This window comes from Phalangium opilio, unplaced genomic scaffold, assembly GCF_054372755.1.
Source record: "Phalangium opilio isolate 3A_F unplaced genomic scaffold, DU_Popi_V2 ptg000537l_1, whole genome shotgun sequence".
NCBI lineage: Eukaryota > Metazoa > Arthropoda > Arachnida > Opiliones > Phalangiidae > Phalangium > Phalangium opilio.
The window spans coordinates 3,142,416-3,164,668 of record NW_028324243.1 but is presented as its reverse complement, the minus strand read 5'-3'; the positions used below and the strand labels follow the sequence as shown (position 1 = coordinate 3,164,668).

The following is a 22,253-nucleotide window of genomic DNA, read 5'->3' as shown; positions in this document are numbered from 1 at the left end:
TGTTAGAATGGAACGTCTTTCTGATTCAAAAACTCCTATTGCGTTATGCAGGAAAACATTTAATTACATTGCGGAAATGTGTGTGAAAAACAAACTCATTTATTTCAACTCGCAAAACCGGGTATATCTGGTTAAAGCCCCGTTTGAAAATAGGAATTTTGTTGTTAATCCAAGAGACACGGAGAGACAATGTTCGTGTAAATTTTCAAAAGGAGTGTGCTATCACTTATTAGCTGTGCAGAAGCTTTGGGAAAGAGTTGAACCCGTTATCAAAGAGCCACTATTTTCGCTATCAGAAAATTACAAAAGTTCAATCATAGGAAAGAGAGGGAGAAAAGGCCACTTTCCTCAACACTTGGACTATAAAATCATCGATGCGCCAGACTCTATTAACGCTATGGATAGGGATTCTTTACTATGGGATGAAGTTGACTCATACTGTACCATGTAACAGTATGTACATAATTGCTGTCACGAAAAAGTCTACTAAAGATATATATATATATATTCAATCCTTATGATAAAAGTGGTAGCTATGACGCAGAGTGTAACAGTCTGTTGAAGTTGGCAAACATACTTTTAAATGAGAAACGCAGGTATTATAACATAAAAATAACCGATTCATTTAAGTCCCCTTATATTAGAGAGTCTGGGTATTTTTTGCCCATTTATATTTTTTGCATTCTTGACTGCATTTCTACCTTCGATTTTTTCGCAAAGCTTAGTACTGAGAGAATTAGATAATGGGGATATTACTTAATAGAAAATAAAGCTTTTATAATGCTTTCGAAATGGTCATTTTCTAAATTTCTCAAAAGGTAGAAACCAAAGTCAGAACATAAAGCGATCGATGGCAACAATGTTTGACCAAGACTTCAATATATTTAAAAAAAATCCTTATATCTCTAATAAAAACATTTTCAAATTTTCTGTCATTCCAAACAAAAAAAACCTCGTATTTAATTAATACGTAAAGGTATGGTTCCAAAGTCCTATCTGTTACCTCTCCGCGGTGGAACTGGAAACGATTAAGATTAATATATTAATCGGCTAAAACAGAGGGCTAACGGTTTGAAACTTTATTTGTGGGGCTTACTTAAAGACGTGGGATCCCTGGGGTAGAGGGGGAAATAGAAAATAAAGGGCTTAATTACATCTAGGCCCATAAACTCCGTTTCAAAAGTAAGTGGGGGGACTAGTGCCTATATCTCCCAATCATGATTCATGTCCATTCAATCGGTATCGTTGCTTCAGATAAAATATACCGAGAGGAATTACAAGTTAGCTTTCGGTATGCTTTGTGTTCACGGTGACTTTTGTGGCGTGGCTCATTTCTTGGCAAATATCCTACGCAACCATTTTTGTACCATCATAAGTATATCAGACGTGTCCTATAAGTTTGACAATGATTACTTAGAGCTAGAATTAGTGGAACATCATAGATTCTCTTATAAGACGCTATCAAAGCGTAAATGGTATATCAAGCTATTGGAAGTATTATACTTTGGGAATATGCCTTATAAACTTATGCTTGCATGTTGAAGAGGGTTTCCGTTGAAATAGATGGTAAAAGAAAATTAAGGAGAACAGTTCCTTAGCTCACGGAAGGATTTTTCACTAAAGGGGGAAGGAAATAGGGTGTAAAACACGAAGTTAGGGAACCATGGTCTATTTTGATCTCTCCTTTGCATTGTACCTGCCCCCCCCCCCCTCGGTTTGAAGCTGGCGAGTTTTCCCCGAGATTACCTAAGGGGCCGTTCATAAATTACGTCACGCGTCCAGGGGGATGGGGGATTTTGCCTTAGTGTGATACTAAGTGGCTCAGGGGGGGGGTGCTGTATAGGGAAGCGACATTTTAAAGAGAAAGTGCGAAACCCATTTCCACCGATTACACGCTTCAATCTTATCTATTTTTTTCACAATACCATAGTTGTGTTCAGTCGGATTTGATGTAATCGGGAAAACTAAGACGTATGAATAGACAGTGTTGAGTGTCTTAGAAAAGAAAGTAGTGCTACTCAAGTCCGACTAAACACGAGTATAACATGGCTTGAGAGAAAATAAAACCAAGGAGGGCATACACCCCTTAATTTTTCACAATTTCATATTAAAACCTTAGATGGACCCAAAATTTAAAATTCCTGTCTTAGGGGACCCTTTTCGATCACTTTTCCTGTGCTAAATAAGTGCTCAAACTTTCAATAAGACTACCGGTGCAACGAACGAGCTTTGCCTTCTGTATTAGCCGATTAAAATCGTTTCCGGTTCTACCACGGGGAGGTTACAGATCGGACTTTCAGAACCATAGCCTCGCGAATTATTATTTTAATGCGGGCAATTTTTAGGTGTTTTATTTTGTTATATTAATTAATCCTTAAATTTTTTTTATTTAAAAACGAGACGGATACTTCATGGTAACTTTTTATTAAAAGAGTTTTAAAATCTGGCGAGCTTTCGGGTGACCCCTTGTCAAGCATATATGATAAACTAAAATACGATATAATGAGGTTACATTTCTCTAGCTTTTTTAACATAAATTATTTTTTAGTTTTTTAGTTTCTTTTTTAAATTTTAGCTCCCCCAGTTTTTTATACCTATTACATATTCGAGGTTATAAGCTTCTTATATTGGCCATAAAATTCAACATCTATGATGAATTCTTACATTTACTTTCAATCGTTCTAGAGGTAGACATATTACTTATAGGTTAATATGGAAGATGTACTAATTGTACTTTTCTGCGTTTTACTGCCTGTGTAGTAGTATTACTTTTCTTTTCGTATTTTATGTAAGAGGTGCATGATTCGCAAATATAATAATTCCTGTAACTTTTGGAGCGTAGATTTAAACATTCAAAATGATACCATTCACGGCAAACTATACAAAAAATTTGATCACTAGATCGTATACGTTTACAGAGCGATTCTTTGTGGCAAAGAGAATAATCTGCATCAGTAATCATTAACCACTTACTGCTAATTTTTTCAGTACTTTCAAACACGAACTTTATCTCGTGTTTTTGGCAGTCTTCCGTTACGCTCCCTATATCTGAAATTTCTCCTAATTTCGCCACTGAAATTGCATTTAAATTGTAGCTATGTTTACCATGCACATGAGCGTTGGCAAGTAAGTATAACCACTTGCGACCGTTGGCGCTTTCTCTTTCAACTTCTTTAGTAGTCTGACAAGTTAAAATCGAACAGATGTATAAACGAGTTAATAGACCGCAATCAGCGCTGTTCGGTTTTTGTTGAAGACAGTCATTGCTAACAATTAGCTTCCAACGTTCGTAATGAAAACCAACTTTGGCTACGTCGTGAGAAAGGCTAGCGATAAATAATAGAGCTCGAAAATGGTCGGAATAGGTAATTCCAGAAGTCCATTAAATTAGCCTAGGAAGTAACCAAGAGCGGGGTTTGGGACTCCCCTCTCTTGTGTAGCAATACTGAAGAAGGGTGACACATTCGCCACCTCGCGATAATTTTTCTCAGATCTCCGGTTTAGGTGCGACTCCTACGCCAAAATTTGCCCTATCAAGAGAGAAAAAACTATTGGCCGAAAACGCCCCCTTCCACTGTAAAACCGAGCCCGCTTAAAAATAGGAGAAGGGATCGGGGTGTGAATTTTGGAACAGTCAAGGTCATTCAGTTTTTTATGACTCTTCATAAACCTATTGAAAAAACTATTTAAAGGGAGGGTGAAGTAGAAAATCAAGTGATTTTTTTATCGATTCCCCTACTATTTACAAGACCAGTCTGCATAGTCAAACATTCAGGAAATACTAGCTCCGAATGATTTTAAAATTCAAATTAGGTTCAGATTTAAAAGATAATTTTAAATAAGGACGTCCGACCAATCGCGTTACCCCCTGCCTTTTTATAATTAGTAGAAGAATCGATTAAAAAACCACTTGATTTTCTACTTCACCTTCCCTTTAACAACCGTGGCCGTTATTTTTTTTAATTTTTTATAAAGCAAACAATCTACCCTTTAGAGATGCAGCGTTCATGGGCTGAAGAAGTCACGCCCCGCTCACGTCAAGAAAGACTTTCTAGAGAGGAGCTCGAGATTTCTAACTGTGATAGGAAAGGGGGAAAAATTTAACCCCCTATCCATGGAGTTAGAAGGAGTTTTTAGACGTACGCTATACCAGCCATTGTAATTGTTCACTTCCTAGGCTAATTTAATGGACTTCTGGTAATTCTCAAGCTTCTCAGCGGGTCTAGTAGGTAAATCTTTCGACTTTGGAAATGAATAATGCCAAGAATACAGTGAACATTTGATTCTTTCGGAGGATGTACTATATTCACGAGTATAATGTCCATGTTCATAGCTTTGTGATAGTGTAAAAACCCAGCTACTAGGTTTGATTGAACGTGGCAATTTTCATTAATCCCCAAGTATGCATTTGTATATGTGTGGGACGGTAGGGGCAAAACGGACTCTTCAAGCTTCAGCTTTTTAGCATGTCTAATTTTTTTCAAAAAAACCTCGGCTGTTTGGTTTAAAAGTAACGTGCTTATAAATTTACCTATTTTAAGGGTTTCCCATTCTCCTTTTTCGAAAACATTTTCATTTATCTCGTGAATAGGAGCTGTTTCAAGCTTGTAATCCCAGCTTTTCAACAATTCTTTCGCATTTGTGTCACGTGACACTTTTTCATCCTTCCCTTTATCTTGGTTTAAAGACACTTTTGGGAACAAATCAGATTTGCCCACCTGGTCATCGTTAGTTGATTTTTTAATTTCAATCCTAGCATTTTCCTGTTTAAGTTCGCTAGTTTCATGTTTTTTAATATTTGATGTAGTAGGTGAATCGTCCATGAATAATTTTCGGGCGACGGAATATTTAGTGGGCGGTTGCTTGAGCCAGCTAATCATTCTATTGTTTGTTAAACAGAAACAGGGATCAATTTTGCTTCTGTGATATCTTTGTTTACCGCATCGACGGTTAATACTAATTCAGGCATATTAACGCTGTCGGCCATTTCAACTTCATAAAATCCATTTTCAGTCTCTCTCTTTCCTCTTACTACGCTATATAACCACTTTCTACCTTCAGTGCTTTCTAATGGATTTATTGTTTCACATTTAAGAATTGAATACAGAAATAACTGGGTATAGAGACCGCAGTCATAACCGTTTGGTTGTTTCATCACGTCTGATGAAATATGGTACTTCCATTCCGAACAATTAATATCCCTGTAACTTGACAGAGCTAAATAAAGCAAAGTTTTGAAATGTTCAACAAGTTGATGGGCCACATAATTCATAGAATATAAAAATTTTAACGGAGGAAACACATGGATAAAATCAAACTTTTTATTGATGTAAAAATCAATAAAATACAATACGCTTGTATTTTATTGATTTTTACATCAATAAAAAGTTTGATTTTATCCATGTGTTTCCTCCGTTAAAATTTTTATATTATTTCACCATGGTATTTAAAAATAAAGTCGTTATTTATAATTCATAGAATCCAATATGAATATGCATTTTGAAGCTTTGTGGATTATGCCTAACATCAGAAGTCCATTAAAATAGCCTAGGAAGTGAACAATTACAATGGCTGGTATAGCGTACGTCTCTGCTGGGATAAAAACTCCTTCTAACTCCATGGAAAGGGGGTTAAATTTTTCCCCCTTTCCTATCACAGTTAGAAATCTCGAGCTCCTCTCTAGAAAGTCTTTCTTGACGTGAGCGGGGCGTGACTTCTTCAGCCCATGAACGCTGCATCTCTAAAGGGTAGATTGTTTTCTTTATGAAAAATTAAAAAAAATAAAAAAATCAAGGGGTTTTTTAATCGATTCTTCTACTAATTATAAAAAGGCAGGGGGTAACGCGATTGGTCGGACGTCCTTATTTAAAATTATCTTTTAAATCTGAACCTAATTTGAATTTTAAAATCATTCGGAGCTAGTATTTCCTGAATGTTTGACTATGCAGACTGGTCTTGTAAATAGTAGGGGAATCGATAAAAAAACCACTTGATTTTCTACTTCACCCTCCCTTTAAATAGTTTTTTCAATAGGTTTATGAAGAGTCATAAAAAACTGAATGACCTTGACTGTTCCAAAATTCACACCCCCATCCCTTCTCCTATTTTTAAGCGGGCTCGGTTTTACAGTGGAAGGGGGCGTTTTCGGCCAATAGTTTTTTCTCTCTCGATAGGGCAAATTTTGGCGTAGGAGTCGCACCTAAACCGGAGATCTGAGAAAAATTATCGCGAGGTGGCGAATGTGTCGCCCTTCTTCAGTATTGCTACACAAGAGAGGGGAGTCCCAAACCCCGCTCTTGGTTACTTCCTAGGCTAATTTAATGGACTTCTGCTAACATCCAGTGTTCGGCGTTTTCAATTTCTTCCGGTTTAAGGGGCATCAAAACGACAATTAATTCTTTTTCGGAAGCATTTTTAACAGCCAAGAAATTTTGTAAGTACACTATATGGAAATCATCGTTACGACAGTATGCTCTTATGTATTGATCCGAGTTAATGGGCAAAAGTCTTTCTTGCATGCCAAACCTATTACATAAAACTGCCATGGAATCATTTAAAATATGATTTATGATGTATTTTTGTGGGCCTAGAGATTGAAATCCTTCAATCTTCTGAATTTCCAATAAACCTTTTTCATCTCTAATTTTTCCAATTATTTCAAGTTGAAAGTGATTGTCTATATTAAGGTTCCTAGGTTCACTTATTTCAGAATAATTAGACATGTTTCCGTTTTTGGAAGTTTTAGTCTTTTTATTTTGAGAATCATCAAAATTCTTCCCTCGTTTAATTTTTTCCCCAAACTTCCAGCTTGAGAATTTGTCAAAATTGGTTTTGAGAAATCGCTGACCTTTTTCCTTGTAGATTTAGTTTCTCCCAATTTAGTTTTTTTACGTAATTTTAACTCGCTTAGAGGATACACGTGTTCTCTAGTTTGTCTTTGACCTTTGTCAGAAAACATAAGAGCAGCTTTAATGTGGAAACATATTTTTCTTTTGGGGTCGCAAGTGCAGGTTGGTTTTCTACCCTGCTTATCAACAAAATTAAATCTTTCTTGTTGAAAGGGATCTCTGACAAGGTAGCCACCAGGTTCTTCCCAAGAATGTACGAATGCATTTTCTACACACATTTCCGCCATCTCTTTGAAGGATACTTTAGTTTGTGGCCTCTTCAATTGTTTTTCGCTCGTTTCTTTGTGAGAGTACGATCCAGAGAGAACCGAGTCTATCATTTCAATTTCAGACTGAAGTTTAACTTGACTCGATACGTTTAGTTCATAAGGCTTAATGGCTTCTTTCAACTCAAATTGACTATCTTCCATTTTATAAGCCTTGCTAAACTCATTCAAAACGTTTAGATGTTTCAGTGCAAATATTGTTACTGCTTCGTCAATCGTGATGTTTCTTTCCTGTACCGCCAAATGCAATTTATTGTGGAAAGTTGGACTAGGATTATAAATCGGTCTTTCGTCTTGGAAAGCCTTAAAACGTTTGAAGTGAGCCAAGATACAGTTGCTTCTTAAATATTTTTTTAATTTCCAATCGGCGTACTCTTGAAAATGTAATGGCCAGTCGCTACGTATTTCTTCATAAAGAATATCGAATTCATTTACTGTTATGGAGTCAATTAATTTGTTAAGTTGAGCAACATAATGGTCAATGTTGGTTACGCAATTTTCTTTTAGATAAACTGTGACGTCATTGAAAATTTTACTAGTACAAAATAAAATATTTTCTTGCGGCGTGCGCAAGCTATCAAACGTAACTCTCTCTCTGAATCATCAGTCACAATAGGAACCAATTTGCCGAATTTTTCTAAATGTAATTCATTTAAAAGGAATTCGTCCCAAAATGACGTTGCCACGATAACATTTTGATGAAGTAGGAAGCACACATCGAATTGTGGATCGTCCTTCATTTCAATATTGCGCATTGAAATAGTTGTTACGTAAAAACCACCAAGATTTTGTGTGGTCTTGCAAGATATGTATTGATTGACGTGTTTCGCTTTAAGCAGGTGATTGGCCAGATTTATGGCTTCTTTGTGCGCGCCAATCACTCTAACATCTTTTTCTATTGAGAAATTTCGTATAGTTTCTTGAAATACGGTTTGCCTTAGTGCCATTACAGAGTAAAGTGAAGGCCGGCAGAGCCTTGCTTTATGAATATCTGAAGCGTGAAATGTTTCACTACGGCTTTTATCTAATTGCTCAGATTCTGAAACTGCACCTTCTATGAGGGGTATTGTAAACTCTGTCTCTTTATGAGAGTTTGGCTCTTGATCAAGGGTCTGTACTAGACAAGGTTTGTTCATTGACTTCTCATTATTTTGGCGCGATATCCCCACTTTCTCATCACCAATGTAGTGAATAATGATGGGATATTCATTATCTACATTCCGTAGCGTATAAATTTTCCCTTTTAAAATTAACTGAGTGAGCTTCTCTCCCATTACCAGTTCGTATATGGAAATACCGTTTAATCACTGCGTGATTGTCTCTATTTTTGGTGGATGCCCTTGCTCCCCATAACCTGCCATCTTGTTTTAAGCTGGTAAGTGATGAATATAATGCAACTTGGATGTATATAAGACATGAAACTGTTATACCTTGGAAAGAAATGGGTCTTTCTTGCTATTTCAATACTAGCAGAGTAAATAATTTATAAGAAGCTCATTGTAGTTATACTCTTAAAATGGGCTTGAGGAATTCCCTACTCTTCAACAAAACTGCACTATTAGCATGTGACAACGAGGGGTCCGACATTTACACGAAATCCCGAACGGTTCTTGCAAATTCGCGAAATCTTTCTCACAAAATTTCGAAATCTTTGAAAAAATTACGAATTTTCCAAATTAAAGAGGCAATTCCGAAATCTTTGAAGAAATCATGAAATTTCCAAATTAAAGAGGCAATTCCGAAATCTTTGAAGAAATCACGAAATTTCGAAATTAAAGAGGCAATTCCGAAATCTTTGAAGAAATCACGAAATTTCGAAATTAAAGAGGCAGTTCTGAAATCTTTGGCGAAATCATGAAATTTCGAAATCAACGAAGAAATCAAGAAATCAAAGTAGAAATTAAGAAAGAAATACCGTGAAATCACGAAATCCCGTACGCGTTTTTGCGAATGCCGGACCCCTCGTGTGAACTAGTTAAGCTTTGCCATATTTCTTTTAACTTTGATAGGGAAAGTTACAATGTATGGGGAGACTTTTCTTCTGATTTGTTCGTTTTTGTTACAACTTCAGTTTGTATAAATATTTTGCTTTAGGAAAGATTTACAATTTCATAAACTCCCTTTACTAAGTTCCGAAATGAGTTTAGTAAATCTTCAAAGGGTGGCGATTAAAGAGGTATTTCCGAAATTATTGAAATATTCCCTGTTTGAGGCAAATAGAAAATTACGGAAACTTTGTTTTTAGGAAATGAAAGATGAGGAAAATCGTAACTACGATCACTTAAGCAAAGATGATCTGATCAATGAACTAAAAGCCAAGGATGATCGAATCAGCAAACTGGAAGCCGAGGTATTTTTCAAAGCATAGAGGGTACCTTTTTTAGAATTGTGAAATTAGGCTCAAAAACAAGAGACCCTTTTAGGATCAAACCCATTTTTATTGTGTCCCTTAAAGTAGAAACAACTCTATGGGTTAAGATTATTGGTGACAATACCTATCAGGATTGTCTCTCATCTCAGGGTATATTGGTAACATATCCCTCTTCATTAACAAAGTAACACATCGAGGACCTTTGTTGCTGATCCCCCTTCTTCCCTTTAAAATACGTTCGGCCAAAGAAAGTCCCGAGAATATTAACTTGAGGGTTGTAATGGAATCTTTTTTTTTAGTGTAATGTTTTAATTTCAAACATGGAAAAAGAGAGAGAGAAAACAACATTGTCGATAAATAAGCAATTACACGAAATTGAAAGACTTAATTGGGTCATTAAAGAGCTGGAAAGGAGAATCAAAGATCTGATGGTATGGCACATTCTTTTTTTTTTCATGGTCTTTAGAAAAGAGAATCAGGTTAAGAGTGCGAGTTTAATTATTGTTAATTGAAAAATAGGAGAAAAGTGGAATACATCAATTAGCTAATGTGAAAACTGAACCTGATGAAAACTATTCTGGAATTAATGGTCAGGAATTAACCCTTTCAATTGTGACGCAGCATCAACCAAAAGAGGAAATTCAAAGGTATTTAAAGGGGCGACTTGGGTATTTTGGATGTTTAGTCAATAATGGCAAAACTGATGTCGCTAAAAGCGTCCGTAGACCGTTTATATTACACTGAACATGGCAATCTCTCGTAGATTTTTAGAATCTAGAACTTTATTTATATTGAAAACGGTACTGTTTTTATTTGAATAGTTTGCTAAGTACAGCTGCTGAGATAATCAACGACATTTCCCAAAATTTACTTGACACGGAGGTCAATAAACTCGAGAAATCTGGTAATGGTACGTAAATTTCGATTGCTTCACTGATGTTAATAATGCTTCTAATTGACGCCGCCTATTGCTGGTAAGGGACATGGTCAGTGTAATGTATTGTTTAAAAGGCTTACTAATTGCCAAAGACTACATGTGGCATTATAATAACGCTTACCCAACCTGATGTAGTTCTCACTTAATAAGACACTTATTAATTTTAATGTTTTTCATTAAATAGGCTCATTGCGAAATGCCGAAGCTGTCAATGTCCAAGGCATGCTGGGTAAAGAAGGCATTAATCCAAAATCACCATCTGTTTCTGAGCCTCAATGCGTTGCGGAGGTTGGCGATACAAACACCGAAACTGAAATTACCTTGAAAAAGGCTGAAAAAATGGGGCTAATAAGGCGAATTACGAATGTAAGTGTCGCTAAAATGAAACACAGTCACAGTTTGCCTCTTTGCGCGCCTTCACCTGACCTCGAGGTCAAAAATGAAGTCGAAATGTCTTCTGACTCAACGACGGAAAGGGATTGGCCACGGGAACCTCTCGAGAACAATATTAACATTAACGATTCTTGTCCTAAATCGCAAAGTGTCTCATCAAAGGATATTACAACTCGGTCGCTGAAATTTCGTGTTCCGGAATTGAATGTTGAAGTCGAAAAACATTTGGCAGATGTCGAAAGCGATTCTCTAGAAAACGATCTTGATGAAAACCAATCCGGAATCACCTTGACAGATGCAAACAAAAGTTATAACAGACAATATCAAACTGAGAAACTGTCCTTGCCAAATCGGGAGTTTGCTGATTCGGTGTCATTGAGTGTGCCAGTGTGTGTACCTAAACTACAATGTAACCCAAATGAACTATCAGAATTGACCTCCGTCTCGATGGAAATCGATGTACCCGAAGTTCCGATTGAAGCTGAAAATGTCGCTCCAAAGAACTCCGAAGGTAATACCGCGTCGAATTAAACAAGTAATTTTTTCCCGCATAGTGTATTCCTTTTAACTGCTCTGGGTCGCTCTGGATTTGCTCTAGGCGACTTAAAATCAGCTTCATTTCCGGAGTTGCGTTAACGATGGTCTTCCATTTTCCCGGCTTAAGGGGGCGCGTATTATCTCGGCCCCCGGTTGCAAAATTGCTTAACACAGCCCTCAGAATAGTCAGGAATAGCCTATATATAGCCGAAAATATCGTTCGCCGAGCTCTGTTTCCATCTTTCTTAATCTTTCATTCAGGACATTGTTATAAACGACCTTAAATGGACTAGTTTTGCATCCTTGCTGCAGCCTGTTTGAACCATTTATACAAAAGAAGTTCTTATATTCAGCATGAACATTTTAATGCAAAAGGCGAGTCTAGGTGACTTTCCATATAAACTCTAGTTTAGGCTTGGCGAAGGCAGGAGGCATTTGTGGGCGGGATTTATAAGTGCATTTATAAAAACCGCCCACTAGCCTTCGCCAAGCGAAACCTGGAATTCAGGAGGAAAGTCAATTTGTAGGGTATTCCCTCGGTGCTCACAGATCCACTGGACCCGAGCTTTGCTTTAAGTTCCAGCGTTAAATTGTTATTTCGACATTTTCAAAAAAATATTTAATGGGTTAATGCAGGGATAGATTTAATTTTAGAAGTAGGAATGGAGAACAGAGTAATCTGGGCGCGCGTCTGACCCCCTTAACCGGGACGGCGGGGTTTGAAAGAAGAGGCGGGTCATAGCAACAGAGATAATAAGGAACTACGTTTTTTAACGATGGAAATAAACCGGCGAAAATTCAGGGTTTTATTAAAAAAAGCCCAGCCCATCGGTTTTTATTGGGTACTTGGGTTTTTTATCTTTAGCAACTGCGTGCATGGTAGAAATTTTTATTCAAAAGTAACTGCTTAGTAAATATAGTCTTAAAGTATTTCATAAAAAAAGGAGTGCTTCGAGGGGTCCTTACAGGATGGAGGGAGGATAAGTTTGCGCGGCAATGTCCCCGAGTATTGTGAGTTTAAGGAGGGTACCTAAAACTATTTGGTCTCCCCGAGAGAGCATGCAAGGCAAGTACGTCGGGAGGCTAGATACGAAATATTTAAAGAGGATAGTCGCGTTTCACAAGGTAATTTGCAAAGTGAAGGGGGATTTTTGATGCCCTGGTTTGAATAATGTTTAGTAATTTATCAGCGGCCCGATATTGGTCCCATTGTTGGCTGCCAAATTCAGGTACAGGTGAAATAAGAGCCGAATTAACAGCTTATTGGAAATTTGTTCTAGCACCACGTGACACGACGGCGGGTTTTGCACGTTGAATATATATTTCAACCAGATAGTACGAGGAAGTTAACTCGGAATAGTCCCATTGGACCGAATCCCTTTGGACCGAAACCGCTTTTTTGTTTTTTATGGAGAATATTTTTAAATTTCCAGCCCAATGGCGGGTTTCTGCTGAATGGGAATTTATTTGAAAGAATTAGTTAATTAAATGTCTGTGAGGATTTCGAATCACCGCAACAGCATGGTAAAATATCAGGCTTTTAATTCAGAGGCTCGGGTTCAAACCCAGAGAAGGAAATTGTCAGTGTGGTTAGGTTAGGTCAGGTTCGGTTAGGATAGGTTAGGTTTATGTCCTATTAATTAGCTGCCACCTTTTCCAAAATATTCTCCTAATAGTTAGCTGCCACCTTTTCCAAAATATTCTCCTAATAGTTAGCTGCCACCTTTTCCAAAATATTCTCCTAATAGTTAGCTGCCACCTTTTCCAAAACAATGGTTCCAATAATTCGTTGCCACCTTTTCCAAAATATTCTCCTATTAATTAGTTGCCACCTTTTCCAAAATATTCTCCTAATAGTTAGCTGCAACCTTTTCCAAAACATTCTCCTACTAATTAGCTGCCACCTTTTCCAAAATATTCTCCTAATAGTTAGCTGCCACCTTTTCCAAAATATTCTCCTAATAGTTAGCTGCCACCTTTTCCAAAACAATGGTTCCAATAATTCGTTGCCACCTTTTCCAAAATATTCTCCTATTAATTAGTTGCCACCTCTTCCAAAATATTCTCCTAATAGTTAGCTGCGACGTTTTCCAAAACATTCTCCTACTAATTAGCTGCCACCTTTTCCAAAATATTCTCCTAATAGTTAGCTGCCACGTTTTCCAAAACAATGCAATTCTCTTCATTATCGATCACTCTTAAAATTAAATTTTGCTTTTCAAACATCAATATATGTATACAACAAAAACTGTAGTGTAAAAAAAATTCCTTAAAAAAGTGAGAACGTTTTCTTTTTAAATTTTGATATATATTTTCCCAAAACCGCACATTTGGGCTGTTTTCGGTTGAATGGGAAACGCGTTCGGTCGAATGGGACACAAGGAGTTAACTCGGGGTTAACTCTCACGCGCGCGCAATGGATAGAACCATGGATTTGTTTCTGAGATCACCTCGAATTTCGCGGTCAATTTGAAGGTCATTCGCGAATAGGCAAGGGAGGAAGCTAATGTGTCCGGAATGTCGTTGATTTAAATTAGGAACAATAGTGGGCCAAGAAAACTGCTTTTGTCAATGCCGAAGGGGTTTTCCTTATCCATGATTAATTTATTTAATGAACCAATTTAATTTAGTACGCCTCAGCATTACCTTTTATTATCAAATGCGCTTGAATGTTATTGTATTTTTGATACAAAATTGGAAAGGATATGTGGCGTTTTATATTTCTTTTACATATTTTTGTAGGAGATTTCAAGAAGAAACGTTCCACTCGATTCAAATATTCTACTGAATTTAAAAGAGATCTACAACGTCACATTATAAAAGGTAACAAAGGAAAACGCTCCAAATGTGATCAATGTGACTTTACCAGCACGAAAAAGAGTGATTTGATCAGACATCAACGCATTCACAGTGGTGAAAAACCCTTCAAATGTGATCAATGTAGCTATGCGTGTGCGCATAAGAGTCATTTGATCACACATCAACGCATTCACAGTGGTGAAAAACCTTTGAAATGTGATCAGTGTGAATATGCCTACAGGCAGAAGGTTAATTTTATCAGACATCAACGCATTCACAGTGGTGAAAAACCCTTCAATTGTGATCAGTGTGAATATGCCTGTAGGCAGAAGGTTAATTTAATCGCGCATCAACGCATTCACAGTGGTGAAAAACCATTCAAATGTGATCACTGTAACTTTGCATGTGCGTGTAACAAACATTTGATCAGACATAAACGCATTCACAGTGGTGAAAAACCCTTCAAATGTGACAACTGTGAATATGCCTGCAAGCAGAAGGCTAATTTGATCACACATCAGCGCATTCACAGTGGCGAAAAACCCTTCAAATGTGATCAGTGTGAATACGCAAGTACGCGTAAGAGTAATTTGATCACACATCAACGCATTCACAGTAGCGAAAAACTCTTCAAATGTGATCAGTGTGAATACGCAAGTACGCGTAAGAGTGATTTGATCACACATCAACGCATTCACAGTGGTGAAAAACCTTTCAAATGTGATCAGTGTGAATATGCCTTCAGGCAGAAGGTTAATTTAATCGCGCATCAGCGCATTCACAGTGGCGAAAAACCCTTCAAATGTGATCAGTGTGAATATGCAAGTGTGTGGAAGAGTCATTTGATCACACATCAAAGCATTCACGGTGCTGAAAAACCCTTCAAATGTGATCAGTCTGACCATGCAAGTTCATGGAAGAGTGATTTGATCAGACATCAGCGCATTCACAGTAGCGAAAAACCATTCAAATGTGATCAGTGTGAATACGCAAGTGCGTGGAAGAGTGATTTGAACACACATCAACGCATTCACAGTGGCGAAAAACCCTTCAAATGTGATCAGTGTGAATATGCTTGCAGGCAGAAGTCTCATTTAATCGCTCATAAACGCATTCACAGTGGCGAAAAACCCTTCACATGTGATCAGTGCGAATATGCTTGCAGGCAGAAGGTTAATTTTATCAGACATCAACGCATTCACGTTGCTGAAAATCGCTTCAAATGTGATCAGTGTGGTTATGGATTCATGCAGAAGAGTCATTTGATCAGACATCAACGTATTCACAATGGTTAAAAACCCTTCAAATGTCATCAGTGTGGCTGTGGATGCAGGCAGGAAGCGTCATTTCATATTACATAAGCGTACAAGTACATACGAATGAATCGATGGATTTGAAGACTGCTCTACAATGTAAAATTTCAAACCGTGAACAAGGTGTTGAACAAAACCCATCTGTCATCCTCTTTTGTAAAAAATGGGCCGAAACTGTTTATGTAACAATCCATTAAATTTCTCTATTCTGAATTGTATTAACGAAAGCGTTGCGCATTTTCAGAGACAAGACTCTTAAGCGTACTACACATTAGCGCGTTTTGAAGCGTTGCGTAGCGTATGCGTTTTGCCGCGTGAACGTTGTCGTCCGCCACGGGTGGCGCGACGAACCGCAGCAAAAAACTTTTGTTTCAGGTCGTCTGCTATTTTCCCAACTTTTCTGAAAAACTTCAGGTGACAATGTCGAGTAGTGATACCGATTTGAATACAGATCTTCTTGTGGCGTTATTAATAATACACAGGCGCCGTAAAAGGAAAAATCGAGTTATATGGATGCATCCTTACCTAAAAAGAAGGAAACAACTTTCCGAGTTCAATACTTTGGTTTCCGAATTCAGAATTGAGAAGCACGAACTTTATTTTGCTTATTTTCGAATGATGCCAAAAACAATGGATCACTTATTGGGTTTGATTGGAAAAATGATTTCAAAGGCTCATACTAATCTTCGAGAGCCGATATCTGAAAAAGAAAGGTTAGCCTTAACGTTGCGATATTTAGCAACAGGCGATTCTATGCAAACTGTGTCTTTTTCCATGCGGGTTGGAAGGTCAACCACGTCTCAAGTGATCCGGGAAACATGCAAGATAATTTGGAAAGTTCTTCAACCAACTTATATGCCTCCTCCTAGTTTGTCTCAATTCAAGTGTGTGAGCGATGCATTCTTTTCCAAATGGCAGTATCCAAACTGCATAGGCGCTATTGATGGAAAACACATCCGAATCCAAGCCCCTCCAAACTCTGGCACGGAATACTTCAACTACAAGAAATTTTTCAGTGTGATACTACTTGCTGTATCTGATGCCGAATATAGGCTAATAACTGTTGACATTGGCGATAGTGGCCACCAGAGTGACTCTGGAGTGTTAAAAAATTCAGTCTTTTGGGCAAATATCAATTCCACCCCCAAGAATGCTTCCGGGAACAAACTCGAGCATACCCCTCGCACTCATTGGAGATGGGGGATTCCCACTGAGCAAGTTTTTGATTCGGCCTTACTCCGAAAACAATATAACTTTGCCGGAACGGATTTTTAACTATCGGCTTTCAAGAGCTCGACGCATCGTAGAAAACACATTTGGTATTCTTTCAGCCAGATGGAGGTTACTTCTTAGGCCAATTACAGCTTCTGAAGAAACAATTATTGAAGCAATTAAAGCAATTTGTGTTCTTCACAATTTCCTGAGACAAATTGAATTAAACAAAGTTTCCAATGTTCCTCGCTATTGTCCTCCTAGTTTTGTGGACCGTGAAACGAATGATGGCACACTTATTGAAGGCCAGTGGAGAAATGAATTCCTTTCGCGAAATATCGCCTCAATTGAACAAGACCCACCAAGAAATACCTCCAGGGAAGGCGAGGCTCAACGAAACAAACTGAAAATGTATTTCAATTCAAGAGAGGGAGCCATCTCTTGGCAGTATGAGCGAGCATAAAAAGAACAATACATCAGTTTTCGATAAAACAAACATTTTAATAATATGGATACATTGAAAGTGGTTTTGTTAAAATGGAATAAAGACTATAGTTTTAAACATGAAAAATGTGGAATACTGTATAATATTATTTAAAAGTGTTATTATGGCGGAGGGAGATTAGAATATTTTCATATCACTAAAATTCATCACTGAGAGTCTTGGCATATCAAGCCTCTTAAAACTGGTTTTAAATTCAAAAAAAAAACTTGCAAGCTTTTCCCTTGAAATTATAATTCATAGGAGAAAGCTGAGTATTATAATATCTCCATAGACAATATGATAAAATTATTAAAACTTCAACTAAATTAGGAACTCTGAAGTACCAGTATTTTTAAAATGATAAATATGAAAAATTTGTCTTCCAAAGCAGTTCTATTAATTTCATTCTTCATCAAACTCAACTTCAAACAAGACTTCCTCTATGCGCTTCCTGGCAATGCCTTGCTTTTTTGGGCACAATTTTTCCATTCGGTCAACCAGTGACATACAATACAGCTCCAAAGATGATTTGGGTTTTATATCATCCCTCGGTTTGTTTACATTAGTGGCAATTGACTTTAAAATTTCAATCTCTATTTCGTCCCGCTTTCTTTTGAATTTAGCATTTTTATTTTCATAAGATAATTTTTCAGGTTGCATTTTATTTGCTTCATTTGCTTCACTGCAAAAAAAGGAATAAGCCATATACCCAATCATGGGAACCATCATGTTCAAGCGATGTTTGCAAAATAATCAATGATCTACAGATCAGGCCATCGTGAGGCCCTATTTTAACAATGTAAACACAGCTTCAACATACAGCCTGTTAATATATGAATTTCAGTACTCTCTAGTTTCATTCTGGTTTTCATCTACATCATCCAATTTATCTCGGTCTCCATCAAAAACATCCACTTCCAAACTTTCAGGAATGACATAACCGTGAGCTGAGTTTGAGGCTGAATCATCGTCAGGATGAACGACATTGCTTACAGTGCTATATATAAAAAGGTTTATTGTTTTAACTTTTCATTCATTTTTCTCGATCGTCTTTCGTACATTGACCATTGATAATTAATGAAATTAAATTACTTTCTGTGTTTGATATGGTCACTCAAAAAACTCAGGGTCTCGTAAAGAGACCATTTTTTAATTGCAAGTGCTTCTGAGCCAGTTGGAAGGGCCGCTGCCTTTTTTTCTCTGGAAAACCTATCACGAAGCAATTTCCATCTCTTCTTGATAAGTTTGACATCTTCAATGAATTGAAATAATTTATGGGTTAATTAAACTGTTTCACCTTAAAGGGAAAATGAAAACTGCGAGGCATACTTTTTTATTGTATTGGTTTTGAAATTCTACGTATTCAAAAACCTTAAAAAAAAAAGTCTCAGAATTTTAGATTGTAAAAAAATATTTATAAAACACTTCATAAAACCTGAACGATAAATTTCTTCGGAGGAAAAATTTCTACTTGGCGCTTATTTTTGATTTCGTTACGCGACCAATGAGCTGGTGCCATGCCTCGTGACGCTTAACTGACCAATGAGTGAAAATCGTGGTTTTTAAAGATGGGGTCGGGCTTAGAAACTCGAACAGCGAGAGTCGCGACGAGAAACTAAGTTGGCCTGGGCTAGTCTGTGATTTTCGGAATTCGTAGAACTCCTTCAACTTTAGCCATTTAAAATCTCTTGTAATTTCCAAGGATATAATCTTAATTAGTATGAAATTTTCTTTTAAAATTTTACTTAGTTTAAATATACATTCAAATAGTTTAGTAATTCCGTTTGTTTATAAATTTGCGTCGGCTAAGCCTTTGTATGTGGGATAAACAAAACAGTCAGAACTTCAGAAGGCATCGTTTAGAACATTTTACTTAGTTTAAATATACATTCAAATAGTTTAGTAATTCCGTTTGTTTATAAATTTGCGTCGGCTAAGCTTTTGTAATGAAGTGTATGGTATGTGGGATAAACAGTCAGAAAGCATCGTTTAGAAAATGCGGTATAGTCATACATCGGTTTCCAAATGACCGAACTGAAATCATAAGTTGGCTTACTGCCATTGGCAAACCTGAAAATACTTTAGTGGCGAATGGCGACGGCGTGTGCTCAAATCATTTTTTAGATTCGGATTATCGTTGTTTACCATTACCAAATTCCAATCAAAGGCCACTTTTGAAGAAAAATGCTATTCCAACTTTGCAACCTATTCCGCCTAGAATTTTTAACGATAATGCTGATGGAGCTTCGGCTAACCCAATTTTCGTAAGTCAACATTTTGATTCTTTAGCGAATGATTTGAAAATTTCCATCAACTACAAACCTTACCTAATACAAACATCTTTTAAATGTTTAGAATGCCTCGCACATTTCGATAGATACTATAAACTATGCATCTACTTCATCTGAAACTGATCTTGCAGAAAATTTGACAACTGATATTGATATAGCGGAACATTTCACAACTGAAATTGATATTGATATAGTGGAACATTTGACAATTGATGAAAGTCAAGATTGGGAAGGCAATTTATTAGCCTCTACACCAAAAACTGATATTCCTTTAGCGAGACCAAGTTCTTCTTTAGACCATACTTATTCTCGTGATAGTGATTCGGGGGTATGTGAAAGTTTACTCTATATAATAAATAGATGTTAACATGAAATTTGTTTAGGGCTCTCGGCCTTCATCTAGATTGAATAAAAATATTTTTCATCAAGAAACGCATATTAGTCACAAAAAAGTTCAAGTTCAAGTGAATTCAAAAACAAAAGCAACTGAAACTAGTAAACTTGATTTTGAGAACTAAACATTTAGAAGTGGGAAAGATAATTGTTTAATTTTTAGGTAGATTAAAGACCAGAGATATAGGAGTTCAATGCGGTTTGGGGACTCGGACATCAACACCTGTCAACCTAAGTCCTGAATTTTCTATGGAGGTTGAAGAAGCAGTTGTTGAAGATGTACCAGATCCAGATGATCCGACATTTGACCCTGACATGACCGCCGCATCATCAATAGATATGTCGTTTTGTTCAGAAAAGGCTGAAAAGTAAGTACACCGTGGGAAATGTCATTTTATAAATTTGACTTTTTGGCCATGACATTTCACTCAAGTTCACGTGGAAGGGTTTTTATAATGAAACTTTTTCTTATAGCATAGGGGCACAGTCTCCTAATGAAGAAAAAAAATATATAGTCTTTGAATCTTGCCTGCTTCTACTTTTTCACGTTTGTTTTCAATGTCAACAATCAGTAATTAAACTAGACAAAATTGTTTGTGGGACAGCTCTCACGATAAAAACTAAATGTGTAAATGGACATAATTGCGTGTGGGATAGTCAACCCAGGTTAGGGAAGACCTTTTGGGGAAACATAATTCTTGCGTCAGTCCTTTTCTACATGGGAAATCTTCCCCACAAATTTATTTCCACTATGAAGAAAGCTGGAATTGAAATTTTCGTTGACAGAACTTATTTTTACTATCAGCGTATTTTTGTGTCTATTACGCAAAAGGTAAATAATTTTAAATTTCCATACTACAAAGCTTAAAACTAGGTCTTTTTTAGATCTGGAGAAAAGAACAAACGCTCCTATTAGAAGACTACAAAAGTTCAGAAGTGGCAATTTGTGGTGATGGCAGAGCCGATTCTCCTGGTCACACTGCCAAATATGGCACATACACATTTATGGACGGAGATCGCCGTAAAATATTACATTTCGAATTAGTTCAGGTATATTAGTCTTTTCCTGACTGAATTTAAAAAGCTAATGTCCTACAAACATTCTCTTTAGTCAACTGAAGTCAAGAATTCTTTTGCCATGGAACTTGAAGGGCTAAAAAGAGGTCTTTTGTACCTCGTTGAAAGTGGTATAAAAATAAAATGTCTTATCACTGATAGACATGTATCAATTCAGAAATTCATGCGTGAAAATTATACGGAAATTAATCATTACTTTGATAATTGGCACGTTGCAAAAGGTCGGTTGCAATGCTAATAAAATGGCTGTAAGAGTACTAACGTTTATGGTTTTTTAGGTATCCAAAAGAAATTGATAGCTCTGTCAAAACAAGAGAAATGTGAAATTGTAGCCCCTTGGATACCTTCCATAGTCAATCATGTTTATTGGTGCGCTGCCACCATTAAAATTCCAGGAAAAATTACAGACAAATGGACCTCCCTTGTGAATCACATTGCAAATCAACACCAAAACCACAAAGGCTCATACAAAAAGTGCGCCCATGGTGCTTTGTTAGATCATGATGAGAGAGTATGGATTGCAAAAAGTAAGATAACAAGTCATTAGCCTTCTTCAAATAAGAAACTGATCCATCAGCTGTCATTTCGCAGACTCAGAAGTTCATTCCAAACTATCAGCCCTTGTAAAATCTCCCCTTACGTTGAAAAGTATCGAAAAATTATCTCCCAAGTGGCAAACATCTTCAGTGGAGGCTTTTCATAGTGTGTTATTGTCTAAATGCCCAAAGAGGCTTCACTTCTTCTATGACAGCATGCTTGGACGGTAGGCACGTGACATTCTTAAATATGGTTTAATGGTAAAATATTTGAGTTTATTCAGCACTATACTTGCTATTTTGCATTACAATGAAAATGGAGCTAAGGACCAAGACCTTACAAATTTAAACGAGCCGCAATGGAAAGTTGTATAATCAAAAGCCAAAAAAGGCAAGCCCGTTGCTAAACCAGTTTTGGCTCAGAGTACTTATAGTAAGAACAAATTTTGCAGCATGATAAAATTATCTTTAATAATAATAATTCTATTCCTGAAGATTATATAGACAAAGTTTTAGAAGAAACTGTAACCACCTTTTCAACCGCAACAACGATTGCCAGCTTAATTCCACCTAGTCTATCACCTGGCACTTTGTCACAAAAACACTCTGAAGGTGTGGTTAAAACCGATATTATTGAACAACACAAAAGCCGCTTTGCCAAATAAGATATTAAAAAACTTGACAAAAATTGTTTTAGTGGCACAAATTCTTCATTATCCTTATAAATAACAAAATG

At 36.8% G+C, this 22,253-nt stretch overlaps 3 protein-coding genes across 3 annotated transcripts in view; all 3 read left to right on the top strand.

Moving 5' to 3' along the window:
- The window catches only part of LOC149588849 (uncharacterized), a 59,184-nt gene that overhangs the window by 13,855 nt on the left and 23,076 nt on the right, over nt 1-22,253 (top strand). The window lies entirely within an intron of this gene.
- LOC149588852 (uncharacterized) lies at nt 8,814-15,894 on the top strand. Its single transcript, XM_089862220.1, has 7 exons — nt 8,814-9,350; nt 9,420-9,524; nt 9,845-9,976; nt 10,065-10,192; nt 10,367-10,455; nt 10,667-11,386; nt 14,155-15,894. Exons 1-7 carry the CDS (start codon nt 9,312-9,314, stop codon nt 15,504-15,506), a joined length of 2,565 nt encoding a protein of 854 aa, XP_089718346.1. The 5' UTR covers nt 8,814-9,311; the 3' UTR covers nt 15,507-15,894.
- LOC149588851 (uncharacterized) lies at nt 18,827-22,026 on the top strand. Its single transcript, XM_089862237.1, has 11 exons — nt 18,827-19,484; nt 19,576-19,839; nt 19,895-20,006; nt 20,068-20,272; nt 20,379-20,736; nt 20,790-20,954; nt 21,016-21,202; nt 21,260-21,508; nt 21,573-21,744; nt 21,802-21,950; nt 22,013-22,026. Exons 1-10 carry the CDS (start codon nt 19,167-19,169, stop codon nt 21,890-21,892), a joined length of 2,121 nt encoding a protein of 706 aa, XP_089718363.1. The 5' UTR covers nt 18,827-19,166; the 3' UTR covers nt 21,893-21,950; nt 22,013-22,026.